This window comes from Lepidothrix coronata, unplaced genomic scaffold (assembly GCF_001604755.1).
Source record: "Lepidothrix coronata isolate B3197 unplaced genomic scaffold, Lepidothrix_coronata-1.0 Scaffold41, whole genome shotgun sequence".
NCBI classification, from domain to species: Eukaryota; Metazoa; Chordata; class Aves; order Passeriformes; family Pipridae; genus Lepidothrix; species Lepidothrix coronata.
Window position 1 is genome coordinate 2,369,924 of NW_016690221.1, and position 20,896 is coordinate 2,390,819.

The 20,896-nt window shown below is 39.5% G+C and overlaps 2 protein-coding genes across 6 annotated transcripts in view; one reads left to right on the plus strand and one right to left on the minus strand.

Moving 5' to 3' along the window:
* The window catches only part of CUNH7orf50 (chromosome unknown C7orf50 homolog), a 117,908-nt gene that overhangs the window by 33,802 nt on the left and 63,210 nt on the right, over nucleotides 1-20,896 (plus strand). The window lies entirely within an intron of this gene.
* GPR146 (G protein-coupled receptor 146) overlaps nucleotides 3,317-20,896 on the minus strand; it is a 50,505-nt gene continuing 32,925 nt past the window's right edge. The window contains exons 1-2 of one of the 5 annotated variants that reach the window (XM_017813358.1): nucleotides 20,288-20,602; nucleotides 3,317-8,119 (exon numbers count right to left, since the gene is read on the minus strand). In XM_017813358.1, coding sequence (XP_017668847.1) covers nucleotides 7,071-8,075 — 1,005 coding nt within the window. In that variant the 5' untranslated portion in view covers nucleotides 8,076-8,119; nucleotides 20,288-20,602 and the 3' untranslated portion in view covers nucleotides 3,317-7,070. Of the gene's footprint in view, nucleotides 8,120-10,358; nucleotides 10,672-10,791; nucleotides 11,770-20,287; nucleotides 20,603-20,699; nucleotides 20,770-20,896 lie in introns of those variants that run through there. The other 4 variants (XM_017813356.1, XM_017813354.1, XM_017813355.1 and 1 more) reach the window with 4 other exon arrangements.

The window sequence follows — 20,896 nt, forward strand, 5'->3', positions numbered from 1 at the left end:
CTTCTATTAAAGGGTGGAAAAAAGCTTTTTCTAATTGCAAATTTTATGAGAGAGCTGGTCTCTGCATAGCACTGCAGATGCCAGAATGATTATTTAATTGCACATAGGCTGACCTGAAAAATTTCAAATGTCTGTATTAATTAAGTATGAAATCTATTTCATTGTGAACTAGTGAAACCATAACTTAATTAGAAGGATTGCAGTACTCTGGAGCTGAATGGGAATGGCACTTCCTGTGGTCTTGGATTGGAGTATCTTGTCAACCACAATGACCAGTACCAGATGTTTCATAAAACAATACGAGAAACGTGCTTTTTTAGAAATATTTCTTCCTTGTGAATAATCAGACCTTACAACCTGGTTAAATATCCCTCTATTAGGTTCAAAACTAAAATTAACCATTGCTGAGGTTTGTTTCTTGCAACAGAATTGTCTCTTACATGCCTCACCCTCACAGCAGCAGTTGGTTGTAGAAGTTGAGGTTAATTTTGTTTCTTCTCACAAATACTTGCAGCAACACCCTCACTGCCTGCAGACAGGACTAGTTAGTATATATATCTGTGTTTAACCAGAAACTGGGACTGATTTTTTCCCCCCCTAACAATTAATTTAAATCCTTTAACTAATTCTACAGATCTTTTGGGAACTGCAAGAATATTCTGCTAGCGGCCACCAGATGGAGTTTCTGAAACAGCTTTGATAACCCAATACTAGCATTCGTTTCAAAATGGTCTTTCAAAGGTTTTGGAGATAAGAAAGAGTTGCAGGAGCTTAAATTTGCAAATTCATTTTGCTAAAACTAGGTTTTTCAATTCACTTTGTAATTAGTAATTACAAATCGCATGGTGAGGTTTTGGCAGTGGAGGTGGGGAGAGGCTCCAGAGGAGGCTTCTGTGAGAAGCTGCCAGAAGCTTCTCCTGTGTCTGACAGATCCAGTGCCAGCTGGCACCAAGATGGACCCACAGATCACTCGGAATATTCTGAGTTGGAAAGGACCCACAAGGATCCTTGACCCGCCACTGGACAAGGCTGAGCCCATCAGTGCCAGTGGCAGCACCTCTGGGATAATGTATTTAAGAAGAAGGGAAAAAGTGTGCAAGTACAATTAGATAAATAGATTCACCTTCTGGTTGTAAGTCTTGCCTTGAAGAACTTTTGATAGAAAAGGTTTTTTTAAATATATTTTTATACCTAATAAATTCACTTGATTTCATACTCCACTTATATACTTAATTCTGATAAGAATCTGATGTTTTAAAATATTTACTGTCATGATTTGTAATAATACAGAAGTTCTGCCTGCTTTAGACTGTGAATAACTTTTAACTGTTCTTGTACATGGAATTAGAAGTGCCAGTTCTTTAGAAGGAAGGAATATAAGGAAATCATATGGCCTTCCAAGTTAAGGAAAGGACTTGATGGGAAGAGAGAAGGATAAAATAGGAGAGAATACATCTCTGCTCTCCTGATGGAAAAAGAAGGTATTCATCATATGTCAAAGTGTTTTGATATAGAATGGAAAGCTAAAGGAAATACAACAGAACAAACATTTCACACTTCAGCCTTTTTGCCATGACAGTCTGCACAGCTGGGCTTGTACCACTAGACTGCTTTCACTTGGAAAAAGTATTGCATGAGATATTTTAGAAATACACAAGGTTTTGCTTATTAAGAAACTTCATAATTTAATCCATGAGCATCTGTTTCAGATTCATCAGTGCATTGAGCTCTTTACAGCTGCAGAAACTTAGGCAAGAATCAATTCTTCTCCAAGTCCTTGGCCCACAGCGGAACTGAGAGCAGCACTTGGGCAACTTCTGCTTTTCTTTGCTCTTACCAGTCCTGTGCTGCTGCAGTGAAGCTCACGAGAAGGTCTCCAGCCTGGACACTGTGCTGCTTTCATTTTTATTTAGCAGTGATAAGTGGGGTATTATCTATGCATGTACCAACAGCACAAAACCAATTTAATTGAATCTCAGTTTTAAAATAAGAAAAAAAAAAAGTTTTACCTCCCTTTGAGGTTTCTGGGAGCGGTGTCATATTTTCTTCACAACCTTGGGGCCTATTTTCCTATTTATAATAGTTGAATGAGTATTTTCTGATTATGCTCAGTATTTCTGAGTATGCTCCAAAATGTAGTTGAGTTCTGTGAAATCTCATTGTATTGACAGAAAAGGGCAGATTCAGATGCCATGTCAGCCTGGTTTGTACTGGTGTAAACATCTTGACTTTGTTGAACCTGATCAACTCTTTTTCCTTGCATTTATGTAGTTCTCCCTTCACAAAGCTGTGGGCTTGTGAACTTGCATATGACTAACTCTGTTCTCACTGAAGATCCTTCAAGCCTCTGTTATATGCAAGGGGTTTTACTAAGCCAGCTGAGAAACATACCCAACAGGGTATGTTGGTTGTATCTTAAAGCTCTGTGGAATGAGGGATCAGGAAATCACTGCTCTATGTTTGTTCAGAGATGTTGGCTCTCCTATTTGAGTAACAGAAAACATCCTCTAAACCATTGTATGGAAATAAGGGAATCTTGTCACACACTAGGCTTTGACTAACTGGTGTAGTATTGCAACTTCCACTCTGACAGTTGCAATTTTCATTTGTTTCTCACTGAGACTTAAAACTCAGAAGTGCCTTGGACTGACTTTTTTTTTTCTAAAGGAATTTACCAATAGCTATTTTAAATAGAGTTTGCTATTATTTGCTGTCTTCCTACACTTTACAGGAAATTGAAAGGGAACAAATGAATAATTTGGTAAGTATAACCAGGAAAACACTTTCATATATGTGGGGTAAACTAACTGAACCATGGTCAGTGATCTTTTGGTTTTATGCAGTGGTTACTGCAATAAATGTGCTATGAGGTACATTATATTCTGAAAGCTACATTTTCTTTGGGATGACAGAGGTGTGGGTTACTGTATTATGTTGTTCTGGGAACCAAAAGGTGTTCTGCAGGGAGCTGACTGTGGCAGCACAAAGGAGAGGAAGTTGTCAGGATGTGGGCAATGTATGCATTAATCTCCATCCTTGCATTTTTGTGGTGCACTGTTACTGTCTTACAAGTTGCAGGATTTTTTACGCTGAAAAAATTTGGGAGAGTTATGTGCCTTTTTGCTTTCATTCTCAGCCAGCTTCATGCTGATGAATAATGAGATTTTAATGATGTCAAAATTATGGCCTGGAAATTTGATATCCAAGTCATGAAATTTTTTATGGTTGATTTAGTGAAGCAACACAGGTTTAACCTTGTCTACAATAGGTTTTTATCAAGAAAGCCAAAAAAAGTTCACACATCTCACTGACCAGATACACTTAAAACACTTTTTATTGAGAATGAATTATGAGTCAATAGTTCCTTTATGAAGCTTTCCAGAAAGTCCATTTCTGTAGTATTTTGACATGATATTGGAGGCCACAGCTCTTCATTGTAATAGAACCAGAAATTTTCTAATGGCTGATCACTTTCTTCCATTAACTGAATTTACATCTTCAGAGACCAACACAATTTGATTCTGAAACTTTTGAAACTAGGACCTCTACTAAGTTAAGTCAACAAGGACCTGTCCTGAGTTAGCTGTGTTAATAACTCAAACAGAAGCAGAGCACGACAGTTCTGTTAGTTCATTGATTTGACTTAATTAGCAGTTCAGCAAGAGGGCAATAAGCCATAGATCAACTCAAATATTAAGTTTAATTCTGTGAGAAAATAACACTGTTAATAATGGCACTTAACTAGTGCTTACTTTCTAGTACACAGTATATACATATAGAAGCATACAGTACACCTTCCTGTTCAGAGGTTTACATTTAAATTATACACTTTAAGAAATAATTTAATAAACTCTTTGCAAATTCTTTTTACATCAGTAGGCTGATTTCTATCTTGCATATATACAGTATTTTATTCATATTTATTTAAATGTGAAATAGATAAGCCCCTATTTACAGTCATCAGAAACCTTCAGGTATTTGAAATGGAAAGGCCCCATTCTCGAGAACTTTGTAATTTGTCCATTGAATTTCTCTCTAGATTAAGATAACATGTATTTCCTTAAGTATTTTACTGCACTTGCTCCTCTACTGTTCTTTATATAAATATTGGAAAGCTCTCCTTTTCTGGGATACTGCTTTTTAAGAGATACCATGTGAGTGTGCTGCAATAAGTCCAGAATTTTCTTAAGAGAACAGCAGCCAGGCAGGTCCATGGCACAGTTGCTTTGAGGCAACTAATAAATCAAATTATCTCTTAGAAGAGGTTGAGTGGATACCAGTCTTGTTCATTAAAATATCAAAGTTGTTTGTATCTATGATTGCCATCACATTTAATATTTATTAAGGATAAATGCAAACATATGTAGCTCTGTGGCAATAAAAAAACCCAGGAAAAAATCAGATTTGATATTTCAAGCATAAATTACATAAAACCCTGTCTTTCTCCATCTCTTAAACAGCAGCTTCCATTCAAATAATTGAATAATATTTGGGTCATCATAAAGGAGTCACGCAAATGAAGTAAACATGAGTGTAGAACAGTACCAGCTATACAAGTCCAAGCATGGATGGGGACAGGAGAGAAATGGAAGTTAAATAAATGGGGCAGAGAAGTGAAAAAGATAAAGAGAAATTATAGAAGAGCCATGATCTGAAACTGAGAATTTAACACAGAGAGAAAGGAACAGAAATAAAGGCAACAGTCCTGTTGGAGACAGAAAGTAAGATGTCTTAAGAGAAGGAGGAGATGGAAGTAAGGAAGGAACGTGGAAGTTAAAATTGCACTTCGTGCTGCCTGTTCAGCCGCACTGTTCTGGCAGTGTCCCAGTTCTGAAAGCCCCTATTCACACCAGATAAGGCAGTTCCTCCCTGCTGGAACTCCTCCTGCATAATGGGACAGAATTTCTTTAACAGATTTTACGTGAGCGATTTAATGTGGTGCATTACGAAACCTAATTTTCCTCAGATGGGAAGGAGGAATCTCTTTGCCTGACAGCTGTAAGGAAAGATTTTTCTTTCTTAAGCACTTCTGTGTGGAAGTGAGTTTGAATGATCAAGATGTACAGAAATTCATAGAAAACCTCTCAAGAGGGAAAAAAATCAACCAAAATATCCAGTATTGTATCAGCATAGAGGCACTATAAATGAGTGTGTGAGTTGGACAGAGTGATAAAGAACAGCTTTCATTCCTTAACATGGTTTTCATCAAGGGCTAAAACTGTGAAGTAAACTGATGTAGTTATGCTGGATAGTTTTTGTGTGGAGAAAACACCATAGAAGTAAGATTATTTACTGTATAGTCTTTAAGGGCTAGAAAGATTTCAATAAACTATGAAAAGTTGTTAAAAAAAGGACTAATGGAGAGTCTTCCACCAAAATGCTGACAACTTAAAGATGCTTGTGTATGAAGAAGATAAGCAAAGATGACTATGAGAAGAAATTGAGTAATGTTGAAGGGAAAAGGTATGAAAAGTCTGTTCCTCACCTGCTTTCCCCTTAGCACTTAAGCATGTGCCTCTGCTGACAGACAGGACCAGCTATCAGATGAGATTGTGCTCTAAGCAATGGAAAAGATTCAGATCTGGTTTTGCTCCATGTTTTTATTATACCTGAAGCTTGAAAAGCCACATTTTTTGCATAAAGTCACGGGGAATTTGAACTGTGCTGTGACAGATTAAGCAACAAAACAATGCTGTGGTGTTGCAGGGAGAGTAACAAAGATGTCTCATGGCCCCCAAACCAGTGGGAGAATCTCAGTTCCACTTGTACCCCTCTGTCATTAATAATGCAACAGCAGCACGGGAACAGGCAGTTCTTGGGTCAGTGCTTTGTAGTTTGTTGTTGTGGGTAATTATTTATGTGCTTCCTGCAGCATGTTTGTAGTTCTTATGTATTTCATCAAACCAGTAAAATTTGGTGATCTGGGCTGGATTTCTTCATCCCTACTGTGAAATACAGAAACTAGACTTTACTGTGTATCCAAGAATCCCATTGGGAGGCACTTCCATTTCTGGGAGGTCAGCAAAGGCTGATGCTGACTGGGATTCCTAGATATTACTCCCATTTTAAAACCTTGTATATATTGAGGAATTTTAAATGGTTTCCAAACCTTTAGTGATGCCCTAGATTAAAGAGAGTTTAATTTATTTGTTGCAAACATATCCCTTGAAAATACAAAATGTTAATCATAAACATATTTATTTTTTAAGATAATTACTCTCATTACATGAACATATGTGGACCATAACACTTAGCCAGACAATCTTTACTAGTTAAATTCTGATTTAACTTTGTAAACCACTGTGTCCTTCATTTTCATATGTGGAACAAACATCTTTAGGTTCCCTTAGAATTAGTCAATAAATATTTCTGGATTCTTGAAATGTTTTAGGATGCAAACAAAGGACTGGAAAATTAAAACACATTTTTGTTAATTGTTATAGCTAGGAAAAAAATCACTTTACCATAAACTTTAAAACAGGTTAGTTGGTGTGAGAAAATAATTTCTGAAAATGGTAAATTAGGCTTCTTTTAGAGGGGATTCAGTGATGGAGAAAGAAATTAAATAATTTAATTTATAATTAACATTTACTATTTGGGCATGTATAATTGGATCATATGATCTTCAGTAAAGATCATCTATATAATCTTCATTGAAAAACACTATTTACTTCATCAAGGATAGCACTATCACTTCTTTGTACAGAAAATAAGGTAATACCTTTTTCTATACAAGATACAAGGTGCTGTGTCTTCAGTCAAGACTTCAATAAACTGCTTAGTGATTTCTTCAGACAGGAAGTTTAGAGACATGAAGACAGAGTTTGTAACCAGTTCAGTGCACTGAAGGTATCAGATGTCACAGGTATTGCAGCACACTGGCCGGAGCCTCACGCGACTTCAGCAAACGACTATTTGAAAATTAAGACTGTTGCATTCAGCTGCAATGGAAGCTCCTTCCAGCCTCTTGGTTGGGACTCTTTAATGTCTCTGAGTGCCAACACAGCAGTATCACAGTCCCAAGAACACCAAGCACTGCAGTAACAGAGCACCAGGGGGGTTTGTCACACCTATGTCATGACTTGCTGTACTACTGTGCGCTCGTGAGAACACCCCTGATTCCCACAGTGTATCTTTTTAAGCAAACGTCGCAATTTGTTGGGAAAGTTTTTGTTAATATATCTGTAGAGCAGAGGCATTACAAAGCTGCTTGAGAAAGCCAAGAATTTGGATAAAATCGTGGTAAAATGCAATATTCGAATGTAATTTATATCCGCAATTCTTCCTTGCAGGTTAGTAAATGTGCTTACCAAGAGAATAACGTAATAGGGTGTCCACAGCGTGAACTGTGTGCAGACTGTGGCAATCAAAAGCCTGTGCACTGACGGATCCAACCGCCCAGTGTCTTGATCCAGTGGCGTGGCCTCTTTGCGTATCCGCAGGATTAACGTGAGCGCGTAGAGTACCGCGATGGCGGGTACGACGTACCCGATGAACACCATGATGGCATCCGCTGCCTCTTGGTTCTGCATCTTGGAACACTCAATTATTTTGGTGGACACGTGATTGCAGACGTAGAACAGGAGAGATGAGAAACTCGTCAGCATGGCACCGCCCCAGATGAACCCACAGACGTGTTTGGTGTTGTACACGCTCGACATGTAAGTTCTGGGGAGAGCGCGTTCGATGTAGTAGTCCAGACTGAGCAGTGTCGTAGAGTACATTGTAACTAAGGACGAGACGTTGAATAAAATAAGAAAGGTAATATAAACTTCATTGTTGGAATTCCAGATGGCCCATTTTGTATTGGCAACACCTAGAAGGTACATTGGTGCCAGAGCGTTGATGATGAGACCAGCAATGGCAATGTTGACAAAGTAAACATCTGGCATAGTCATGGTAGCTTTGTTGTAGAGGTTAACTAGGACCAGCAAGCCGTTGTAACAAAGGCCAATTGGGAAACATATAATGAGGTAGAGTAGGGAAAAGATGGACAGTACAAGGTCGAAGTCATGGCAGAGATGCTGGTCCTCGCTGTTCTCGGTACTGTTGATTAAGGCTTCACAGCTCCACATAGTGATTTTAGCTGTTGTGTCTTCTTTGCTGGTTACCAGCTTTTCTGTAGAGAGAAAAATAGTGAAAGTGTTGTTGAAACATTACATTGTAAGTGAAATGCAGTGTAGTGTGAAGAAAACATTTTAAACTTGAAGATTATATGCATCACATAGCTGACCTTGTTAGTCTAGGAGAAAGTAATCTGTGATTCAAAATTTTGTGAGACTAGTAAATGTCCTGAAGTTCTAACTGAAATGAAATTGGTTGCAAATGAGTTGATACAGGACACTCAACAGAAGTAAATTGTAAACTGTCTATAAGTACTGATGTAGTACATATGAATATTAGCACAATGGTATTTTTAAATTATCAAACAGTACCTTGTATATAGCTAGTAATATATAAGGGTAACTGCTGAAGAATGGAAGGATATAAACTGAAGCACAAATCTTTGTAATAAGATGGAGAATAGAGTTCTCTGAGGTGTTAAATAAGCTTTCCATTGAAAAGATGGTTTCTTGGGAGGCACATCCAAGGCAGTATGGTGGATGGGAGCCGGATCACTGATAAAACTGACAAAGACTAGAGGAACTGGGAAGTGAGATGAAAGATTTAGGTTTTTTTAATAGGTCAGTTTGTATTCAGACTTCCAACCTATAACTGTTAAGTTCTGAAAAAAACAATGGACCTCTGTAGTCCAGGGAACCTAATATCAGGGCAGTCTGATTTTCCAAAAAGGCAAGAGTTAGCTATCATTTCCTCTCAAAATAGCATGAATTCTTTAAAGTATGCTACTATCAGTTGTTATCCAGCCATCTTTGCTTTATGGTCAGTAAAGAGATAACGTTTTAACTGAAATAACTGAACTTCAAAGCAATTGTGAAAAGTCTCTTTCCAAAATGCAGAAATAAGAAATAACCTCTAAAGTACAACTAAAAACCTGCACTTAAAATCACAGTTATGATTCCTGCCAGCTCATTTCTGGGCCAGTGTGGAGTTTATGCAGCAGGTGATTTCCCATGTACTCCGACACTGTCACACACTCCTGTGGTTTTTTGCACACTTCCCTTTCAGCACGTACAGAAAAGTGTAAGCACACATACCCGCATTCTTTCCAGAGAGAGAGAGCAAGATTTAATCAAATCCCCAATAAACATTGTGCAATGAAAATGAATGTTACTAGACAACATGCTATACTCTGTGAACCATATGGCTGAATTACACAGTGTGGAGTTTGTAAGCATATGAATAATAGATGGGTGCATCTCTCTAGTGCTAATTCTTTGACACTTCAGTCACAGTACAGAATTTGCCCCCAAATCACGTCAACTTTCATGATTTATTTCCCATTGCAGTTGTTTTGTGTACGTTTTTCTTCTAAATACCATAACCTGTGCCAGAAATCAGGCTAAAAATACAGTCATTTTAGCTGGGCAAGCAAATTTTTATTCCATTGTCCTATGCTGGCTTTCCTCAGAGAAGTGACTTCTGTGGCAGCAGTACCAGCTGCAGTTCTGTTGTTTTCAAAGCCTGTTTTCACCTTTGTGGGAAAACCTACTTTTTTGGTTCACTTTCTCAATTCAGTTTTTTAGCTATAGTACTGCATATGAATGGACTGTATCATATCTTTACGTTGTCTTTCCATCCTCATGCTATTTTTGAGCACTGAAAACAACCCAGTTTGTTTTCAGGAAGCATCTGTTGTTTTAAGTTTTTAAGAAAGAAAAAGCAAAGCTGTTTTTTGCGCAGTTGAAGGGAACCAAAACTACATTGAACTGTTATGACTTGATTCAAGCAAAGCAACAGACTGGAACCAGATATTGCAAATATATGCATTATGGTGAGTGCAAGGGTGACTAAGCACAGGCATGGATACAATCACGTAATTCCATTATGTAGGTTTATCCTTAAGCATGTAGCTTTGATTACTCCAGACTGAATTACATCAGCCACAGAGTAACTTGCCTGTATATTGTCTCAGAAGATCAAGTCTTTGCTACCACACTTTGTATTTTACAGAGCAGGGGGATGTCTGGTTTCACAAGTGTTTTTAGTAATTACCCCTTTTTTCTTTACACAGTTTAACACGATTCTGTTTCAATGAAATAGCGATAGAAATGGCAGGTGATTCTCTGTGTTAAATAGTAATCTGAAGAAAATTACAATATTTACATCTGAAATGAGCAAAAATAAAATCCAAATAGAAATATTTTCGTAAGAAATTTTGTTGATGACTTTTAAGTTACCAGGTGAGATATTTTTGCCACTAATGCCGAAATCACCCATGTTTAATGGTCACTTACTGGCGAAGGCACTGAACCTTTTTTGCTGTGCTGTGCAGGCCCAGCTCAGCATTTCTCACCCAGCCGTCTCTTTTGTCATTTTTAAAGGCAGTTTTGCCGTCACAGTTTTACCGTATCTGGGTAGGTCCTTGCGATCCCTGAACGCAGCTTGACTCGCTCAGTCTAAGCTGACCCCCTTCCCTCTCCGGGCACAAGGAGCTCTGTCTGCAGTCCCAGGTTGACTCTGTTGCATAAGTGAACGCTGCAGCCTCTTGTTTACGGTGGCCTGACTCGGCCGGCCGCGGCACTTCCCAGGTTCTCCTTGCTTTTAAACCCGGGATAAGGTTGAAAACGAAAGCCGGCCGTGGGCAGGGAGCGGGGAGCGCTCCGTGCCCGCCGCCGCTCCGCGCCCGCCGTTCCCACGGCGCGGCCGCCGCGCTCCGGAGCCTCTTACCTTCCCTTCACATTGGCATTCCTCCGAGCCGCATTCCCGAGGAAGGAAGCCGGCCGCGAGGCCCCGGCGTGGTTCTCCTTGGGAACATGGTGCTGGCCGTGCCAGCGCCCGCCTGGGCGCTGCTGCCTGAGCTGCACTTGTTTTTGCTCTATAAGTTACTCACAAGTTTCTGCTTGGCTTGGCAGCCGCCTGGCCCCTCCCTTTCCCTGTTTACAGCCAGTTTCAAGAAGTGAGAGGCTCCGGTCGGAGCTGTGTTGGATCCAGCTCGCTTTTGTAGTCTCTGGGTTTCAGATTTACTACTTAAAATACACGGGGCTGCCGGAGCACGCAGGTTTGTCGTGGTATTGTCATCGGCGCTGGGGGTCTCTGGGGACGCTGCAGAGGCTGTGCCATTCCCTGCGACTGCAATCAACAGCCCCTGGTTCAAGAGCGTGGGGTTTATTTTTAACCCGGGATGAGAATGTGTAGCTTTGAGGTTTCAGTTTTATAGGCAATAATATATCCTGAACAATCGGTATTTAAAAATTCCCGTACTACAAAGTGCACAGGTGCTTGTGGTGCTGGCAAACATGAGCCAGCTTGTAGCACAAGGTAGGAAGAAAAGTTTCTGAGTGTTTAATTTGAATTTGGAGATTGTTTTGGTGTTGTGAAAAGGCATTACGACATGACCCTCGTTTTGTGATGGTGTTATGGGGTTCAGTTCTGCTTCCTTTTTTAAAAAGTTGGTTGCTCTCAAGAGTGTTTGCATGTCACTCACAGTTTACGGATGTGAGAGTATATATTTCTACAACTTTAAAATGCATCATTTCTCAAAAGAGTTTTTGAACTGTAGGTTGATAATTTATCCCATTCTGAGTTTTGTACTGTGGTTGTTCTGTTGTTTATACGTAAACTCCTTGGACTAATGAAATAAAGTTAGTACCTTTGAAGCGTGTTTTTAGCTGATATCACCAATCAAAACAGTGTTGCCTTGCTTTCTCAAAATAATTTGTCATATTTTTACAAATTTGCAGGCTTTATTCCATAGCAAATAAACACCAATGTAAAACTCCTTCATATAAAATTAAGCAGGTGTTTATGGAATAAATACCAGAAGAACACTAAAAATGGTTACTGAGTTTGAGTTCTATCTGACTGCAGTTGGATTTTTTGGGTTGGATTTTTTTAGGTAAGGTCTGTCTGTGCTGCTTGGTTTGTATTTAAAGGTTCATTATCAGTATGTAAAACCACTGCAACTCCCAAATGGCAGAAATTTCCTACAGTCCTGTTTGATACATTGTCCACAGACAGAATTGTATATGTGCTGTGGATAACTCCATATTACAAACTGTGGCATCAAGTGTTTGTTGCCTCGAAACTTTAGAAGGACTTTAATCATCAGAAGCTGACAGGAGAAACAGCAAAGTAGGAAAGGTATTTGTGTAGAAGTACTTTTAGAGTGCTGATACTTGGCCAAAAGCCAATTTCTTTACACTCCATTAAAGCTGAAGGTGGTTTTATTTAGATACAAATTTGCATAAGGTACTTAAGAAAAAACTTCTTAAAACGCAGCAGGAAAAGTTGAGAGCGCTTTGTGGCAAAGATTATTTTAGAAAAGAGGCATGAAACGAACTTTAATTAATGAGAAAGAAACAAAGTGCTGCTCAGTTGTATTACAGAGTCCATAGCTGCAGTCAGGTTTTTTCAGGCATTTTCATTCATAATGCAGCACTAAGTTGCAGAGCAGGTTGGGTCACAGTTTGAAGCATGACCATTCTACACTCAGATTATTTTATTTGACTTAAAGACCCCAAACCTTTATCCAGCTGCAGCACTGTCTGATTTTTTTTTTGTTTATACAATAAATGGTTTATCTACTTGCTTGCTCTGTTATCATCTATATGTTAGGTAGCTCTTACCTAGTTTATCTGACCTCTGAATATGTGTTTTCACAAGCTGTAATATCATTATAAACTGTACATAGCTAATAAAGCTGGTGCCAACAAGGCAAGTCTCTAAAAAGGCCTAAGACTCGTACCTTCATCATGTTTTCTTGAGTTCCCACAGGATCTCTTAATTCCTACAAACTGAAACCCAAAGGTGCTGCCTAAGGGAAGGCTGGGCCCTATGTAGAGCTTTGCTGGACAGCACAGATTTGCTTCAGATCTAGACTGAGAAAACTAAAAATCTTGGCCAGAAGTGCTGCATTTATACATAAACCATGACTTAGTAGACTGTCAGCTCCTCATGAGGGTTTGAAAGTTTTTGAAAGTGTCGTGCTAAATATTACTTATGGATTAGTTCTTAAAACTTTAAATAGTGGATGATCAATATTTCTGGAAGAAAACAAACTTGCAATTAGCTGTACCTCAAGGGGAACATTCTCTGAACTCTCAAGTGCGAGAGGATGAAGTGTCACACTGCTGTTATGTCTCAGCCTGGGTAACATGACATTTCTTTAGGCTTACTAGCTTATGTACATACCATAGGGATTAACAGAAAACATGTTGGCTGGATATACAGAAAAATAAAACTCGATTGCCCAGGTTAGATGTGAGGGGCAAGAAAATGCAGCAGTGCAGGCAAGTAGGTTTCAGAATATATTTTCCTCATGCGATTGCTGAGTTGGTGCTGTTTATAATATAATGATACAGCTCAGATAAAATGCTTTTAACATGAGTGGAGAAGAAAATCCTGCTTGATACTGGGGGCTGGGCTGAAAAACAGGCCCCTTCCAACCCTATCATTTTATGTCTTTGTGGCGCAAGCATTGACCAGTTTGGCGGGTGGTAAGTTTGTAATTGATATCGGCTCCATTTGTAACGTGGTTAGTTCAGCGCAATGCAAGGTGAAAGAAGGCACAACTAAATAGTAAGAGTAACTGATACAAAGTAGCACTGAATATAAGTCTGTCTTGGATGGTTAAAAAGGAACAAATTAAAAAGCAAGAGTAGGTCAGTTGGAAGAGAGGGAGCAAGGAGTTGGACACCCCGGCAGGTGAACTAATGGAAGAGCATGGTCCCACTGATTTCACCCTTCACTAGGCTCAGGGTTTAGGAGACCCTCTCCCTTTGCAGTATAACTTGCTTTAGTAGCGGCAAAACAATAATTAAAAACAAAACCCAAGGAAACCTTTGACTCATACAACCCAACTCTTGCCTACTCCAGCTTCATTCTGCACAATTTGAGTGCCCATTTCCACCTTTATAGCTTATTGCCTCCCCTTGGGCCAGCGTTATTTCTTAAATGTTCCTTCTGTCCAGGCATGAATTCTTGTGTACATTTCCTTGTTGTTGCATTTCACATCTGCCTGGCTCTTGCTTTCCTCTTTATCTCTCCCTGATGACTCCTTTACAGGTAAAGTTGCACCTCCCACCATTATTTGCTCATATGACACACTTACGGTATCACACTCGACTTATGACAGGGTTTCCAAGTACTCTTTCACTTCTACTTCTCTTGTTATTTTCCTATGGGACATCCCAGGCTTTTCTTAGGCATGTTGAGTCAACAGGAAAAAGTACATTGTCAGGAACTATAAGGATGTATTTCTGTTGCATGTGGGATGAGTACAGAGATACCCATGTTTCTGAAACTGTTCTTTGCCCTTTGCTCATCCCTTGAGGTTGCTCACTCTGCTTTTCTAGAAATTCTGACTATATTTTGTCTTCAGAGCACTTCAAAGCTTAGCTCCTTCCTGTGACCTTCTTTACTGTTCCACATACGTTTGCAACCTCTGCCACTTGTTTATCCTTTCATTCTGTGAGCACCATCTTAGTGGTAAATCATCTGCATAGCAGCTGCCTGGTCCTTCAGATCCCACTTGTGCCATGATAATCTGCTTACTGTCCCTGGCCTCTTGGGAACCTAAATAGATGCACTTTGTTTTGGTGTTGTTGCTAAATATATAAATAATATAAGGTAAAGGTATTAACATAATATAACTGTTAACAATGTCAGCTGCACACTTTGTTGCTATTTAGACTGTTCAGCTCTTTGGAATCTGAGTTCATGTAAGGCCATGTCAGAAGTAAGTCTCTGCAAATTGCTGTCACAGGTCACTAAGCATCAACAAATGAGTTCAGATGTTCTTCTGGTTGGAAAGAAAGAGGAAAACTTGATTTTAGGTTATGGCAACTGTTTTTTAAAATGTGCATCTTCTCTAATAGGTTAGATCTACAGAACTTTCTCCTGTTTTCAGAGTTCATAGAGGATTGCTCAAAACAACGTGTGTACCCCTCAGACATGGATAACTGTATTTGCTTCAGTTTCTCTTCCACCCCTCAATATTTAAGCAGCTTAAAGCTTATGAGAACAGATAATGTACTCCAATAAAGAAAGACAAAAAAGATCAGCTACTCTGGAAACCATAATAAAAACTGCCAAGTGGTGTTTTTAAGAGCCCGTTAGATCTGTTGGAGAGAGTCACTGTGACAGTGGTCTGGAAGGTTCTAATAACCCAGTGCTACAGGGTCAAAGTTCTGTGGAGAGGAGATAGTCCAGCGTTAGGGCCCCTAAAGATTCGTGTGGAAGGAATCCCATGTTCAGACACAGATATTATCTGCCAGGCACATCTGCCACTCTGGATAAATCCTCTTTTTGTGCTGTTTGTTTCTTTGCAGTGGAGCCCCTGTGGGGGTTTGGTTGCTGGTGGCTGTGCCCTCCTGGCAGCTGCTCGGGAACAGGGCTCTCCATGGGTTAACTCTATAAACTCAATCATGTTTTGATAAGTTCTCTCAGTGTCCCAGTATCAGATGAGTGTGACTGCTCTCCTGCTCCACCTCTTCCCGACTCCAGCTTTATCACTGAATTCTGTAAGAGCCTCTAATATGGAAAACATGACATATCGTTTCTTTTTTAGTGTTTATGTGCAGCAAAAAAGAATTCACCTTAGAGTGAACAGTGCAGCTCTTAATACATCATATACATGTGGTGGGTTAAGGTTTCACTGCTGCAAAAGGTGAAATACCTTATTTTTGTGCAGTTCTTCAGATGGGGATTCCATCAGGCAGAATGAATTTATGCAATGGTTACTTCTATTCACCTACAGGCAGCTTCACTGCCTGGGTTCCTGAAATGAGATACAATTTTGAGATGCCCAAATAGCCACTAGATAATACTTTTTTTAAAAAAACTGAGTTATATGCAAAACAAAGCCCCTGTAATTTTCCTAGTATTCATATTTGCTTCCAGTAAGTTACGGTGTATTAAATAACAGGAATAATTTGAATGAATGTAGTATTAGAAAATCAGCTTACATAAGGTGCTTTGGGTTCTGGACTTCATAAAGTTGACCAGTTGGAATACAAGAAGTGACAGCTTTTAATCATCAGCAGAGTACACAGCACCATTCAGAGTGCTGAACAGCCAGTTAGCACTGCTGCAGTTCTGGGCTGTGTTGTCAGAGCCCTTAGAAGCTGATTTTGATGCAGCTATCCTCCTTTAAAACTAAGTGGCAACAAACTTAAATAAAATTCAACGTCAAGGTGACTGAGAGTTGCTATGTATATATATTATTTTTTTTAACTGAACCATGGAAACCAAATTAAAAAATAAAATTTCAGTTTCTTGTAGAGCACACAAGAAAATATTTTCGTTCAGTTTAAAAGTGAATGTAAGTTGCAGATTCTTTTCATATGAAATATTTCGACTCAGTGGATCTAACAAGGGTTACATGGACCTTCAGAAGGCTGAAGTTCTGATGCTGATGTTCAGAACAGCTGGGACTTGGCAGATTTACACAGCAGACACACTTTATCCCACTGTTTTTAGTTAAAGTATTTGTTTATTTATTCTGTTTTAAGGAATTGAATACACTAGGTGGGCAATATCATTAAAGAATCTTTCTTAAATGATATCAGTGTTTAACTGTAAGGGGTTTTGCCCCCAGTATGTACAGACACTTAAACTAGAGGGCTACAGGTCAGTTAATAGTGGTTTGAGGGGGAAATTGTTTATGAAGCTTATATGTTCCTTTTTTTATATAAAGATTACCAGATCATGAAGACTAATTTAAAACTTTCTGCTAAGGCCTTTTTATTATTTGAGAAAATATAAGATTACAGGGCAGTTTTATAGTAAAATCGTTTCTCTAGGTAATTTCTTTAAATCATAGGTGCCACATTTGCACCTCTTACAAAAATAGCAAGTGCCCAGATTTCTGCATTTCCAGCATTTTGGAGCTGCTCAAGTTCCAGGTAAGGAATGTCTGTACTTCTGGTTTATGTAAATCAGCATCGCTCCAGTAAAGAAGAAAGATTCTCACCAGTCAAAATTAATGCAAATTATGCCAATGCTAGGCATTGCAGACTGAATTTATTCCAGGAAAAGAGTGTCAAAGGTGCATGGACTGTGCTGGAATTACTCTGTAAATGAGCTGGCACAGCGAGCTGGCAGGGTGGAAACAGCAGCTCTTATCTTCCCCCACTGTTTGTCAGCTCAGGGCTCGTGGCAGGGAACACTGCTGAAATTTGGCAGCACGGAAACATTCCCCACAGATATTTTGGTGCCAGCTGCAAAGACTGACAGGAGGCACAGATGGTACTTTTCCTGGAAACTATAATATAATGCTGTTTCCTATTAGAAACGTCGGCGAAAGCTGACCCAGTGACTTATCAGCAAGACATCACGTTGGCTGTGTAGGAAACTGTTGTGGAACAGACTCTGACTGCAGGGACCAGGTTTCCAGTAAATGCAGAAATATTGACATAGTCCTGTATCAGATAACATATACAGGAATTAGTACAAAAATGGTTTGAGTTTTAGAGTTTGAAGGGAAAAATCGTCCCTCAGCAGATTTGCACTAAAGCTGAAATGACTTCAAAATTTGTCACATCCGTTGGAGATAAACATATCTTTCTGTTAATTGTCAGCAAGCCCGAGACATCTTGTTCCTGACACTCCTGTGGCTTTTCGTTTCCACTGCTTGGTGAAGGAAATAGCATTTTCTAGCTGCCTCCTGGATGAACTCGAACAATTACTGATTACATCTTATTCCATTTATAATGTCTGAAAAAAAAATCTTTTAACTTTACATTCTAGGGGGTCCAAGTATAATATTAATGCTGATCTAGGGTTATTATTAGACTGCAAGATTTGGAGAAGGGGCTTGCAATTAATTAAGAGGCATCTTACAGACGTGAATGGGCTCTGACTTGTCCATGTACTGCTTGTCATGTGTCACTCCTCACTCTACTTTATCAGTGACAGGGTTTTTTACCCCTTAGTCATCAAAATTTTCTCCCAATAAACTTGATTTCTTATAGGGCTCCCCATTGCAGCCATATGTATATATGAAACCTGAAAAAGCCAGGAATAACCTTTAGCACTTTTTGTTCTGGGATGTTGGCAAAGGGTTTGACAGGTTTAAGTATTTGATGATTTGATTTGAGTCCTTGGCCATCCTTTCACAGGTCTGTGGGTGTGGAAACTTCCTTAGATACAACAAGGGTGTTGTTTTTCCAGCCCAGTATGAGGCTGGGAAAATGTTTCCAAGGGCAGAAAAACCCAAGTAGTACTAGGGGAAGAAATGAGCAAAGGAGTCTGAGAGCTCTGTAAACCAGGACTCTTTAAACCTAAAGCTTCCCTCTTCAAAAACATCTGTACCTGTATCCACCTGTTATCCACATTGTGTCCGTTCCACGGTACTTTGGAAAGCCGTGTTTAGGATTTGTACAAATTCCTGGGACTACAGCCAAGTAAATGGCATGGAAATAAATACTACTGCTTACTAATTGCAGTGTATTGATTCACGTGCTGCACAGCAATCACTTCTTTAAAAAATGTGAACAGGTTTTTTTGTAGAGATTTTTTAGTGTCCTTGGTAGGTAACACGCTGCTTTAAAAGTCTTGCACACCCCAGGAAGCCAGCACGACTTCTGTAGCAGATTTGTTACTGCAGGAGCCTCCATATATAAAATTATATTGGGTTTGCATGGCAAGGTGTTCAGTTTTATTTCTCATTACCCTACTCTAATTTGATTGGTAATAAATTAAATTAATTTTTCTGTAAATTGAGTCCATTCTGCTCAGGATGGTAATGGGTGAGTGATCTTTCCCTGTCCTTCTCTTGACCCATAAGCCTTTAGTTATGTTTTCTCTCCCTTGTCCAGCTGACAAGGGGAGCAATAGAGCAGCTTTGGTGTGGGCACCTGGTGTCCAGCCAGGGTCAGCCCACCTCAAAAATAAATATATAATCTGCTTCCTCCTGTGCTAATGAGTGGAAGCCTGAGGAGTAATTAGTTTGTCACAGAGCCGGTTTCTTAGTAATGATTGATAAATGGATGTTTTTACAGAGGCCACACAGGCACTGGGTGCTTATGAACAGTAAAGCATAGTTTGCAGGGAGGTCACTGGAGCCTGCTAGTCTGTCCTCAATTAAATGAGCCATACTTGTTGTAGCTGTTGTGGAAAATATGCAGAATATTCTGATAATCTCTTGTCTGATGTTCAGAGCCTGCACACGCGGGTTCAAATGAATCATTCTGAAGTGCAGATCACGAACATTGATGTCCACATGAATCACTTTGTCCAGACACTTGATTAACTTTTTTGCATCATTTCAGAATCAGTCCAGCTTCTGTAGAAACCCATGGAATTCTGTTCGGGCTGAAGTGATGGGGCCAATCAGACACGTGAAGGATGTGATGCCCGCATGACAAATAGGGTGCTGCCTTTTGTGCTGCTTTAGCATTTGTATAAGAACAACATAAAGTTCAGCTGACAGAGCCCTAAGGGAAAGTAGGTGTTCTGCTACATACAGTAGAAAACAGATTTGCAAATATCACGGTGATTAGTGTAGTTAAAAATGCTTAGGGAGGCTCAAAAGGCCAGCAGTTGTTCTGCTTATTCAAAGCTTCTGCTGAAAGCAGTTAGGAAATTTTTGGTGCTTTGTAGTTTGCCTTTGGCTTACCTTCTCTTATAATATAAATGAAAATGCAATTTAATTGTGAATAATTAGTTAATTAGTTACTGATGTGTCTTTTTATCTGCTTTGCAGTAGTATTTCACAGTATAGTTTGCTGTGTGTTTATTACTATGCTACAAATAAAAGATTCACAAAGATCTCACTTTCATTGAGAACTTTTTTCTCTAGTAAAGACTAACTGGATTATCTTTTGATCAATTCCTCTGCTATACTTCTGCTCTAGTACAGCTTCTAGATTTAATATACAAGAACATTTAGATCTTGTATATTCAGAGTGATTAATAAAAACCGTAAAAGCACATAGTCATTACATAAACACTAAGTGAGAAATCCAGCCTAATGTGCATGAAAATTGATATGCATAAGAAAAGCTACTGAACCTTTCTTTTAGCCAACCAGATAAAAGTTGGAGCACGACAAATTCAAACAATAAAGTTTTTCCTAAAGAACTGTTACCTAAAACCCAAACACTGTTTTCTAACGATGGCACTATTCATTCATTGATCAGAGGTTTATATGCATTAGTGCAAAGTGTTTCTAGGCTCTTAAAAAAAAAATGAAATCTAAAAGGAGAAGCGCTAAAAACCTCACCTGGTAGGCTCTGCCTTGCTGTCCCTTGACGGCCGGCAGAAACATTTTGGCCCCTCAAGTCGGACCCTTTCCCAGGAGAGCTCAGCAGAAGCTCCAGTCTCTCATTTCTCTGGCAGGAGTGAACAGTGGCAGAGCTGGGGAAGCGGCGCTGCCCTCGGCGGTGGCACCGGGCTCCGGACACATGTGACTGCCCCGCACATCCGTGCACATAATCCCTTAAGCCTCGGCCGCACGCGAAAACAAGAGCCTGATCCTGCCATAGGGACGGCCCTGTGCCCCCTGTCCCTGGTCGTGAAAGGGGTTTGGAGAGGGTTTTTTTTTTGTGTGGTTTTTTTGTTTGTTTGTTTGTTTTTTTGTTTTGTTTTTGTTTTGTTTTGTTTTGTTTTTTTTGTTTGTTTGTTTTGTTTGTTTGTTTTTTGAAAGGGCAAAGCGAGAGGACGAGCTGCGGTTCGGGGAACGGTTCAGCCTTTTGGTGTCGTTACCTGACGGGAGACAAACATCAAACCGGGGGGGCTCTGGTGGAGCAAAAGCTTTTTACCACGGGAGTAGCTGTTCTGCAAAGCTGTGCGTGTTAACAGGGCAACAGACCCAGAGCAAAATAAGCCAAGA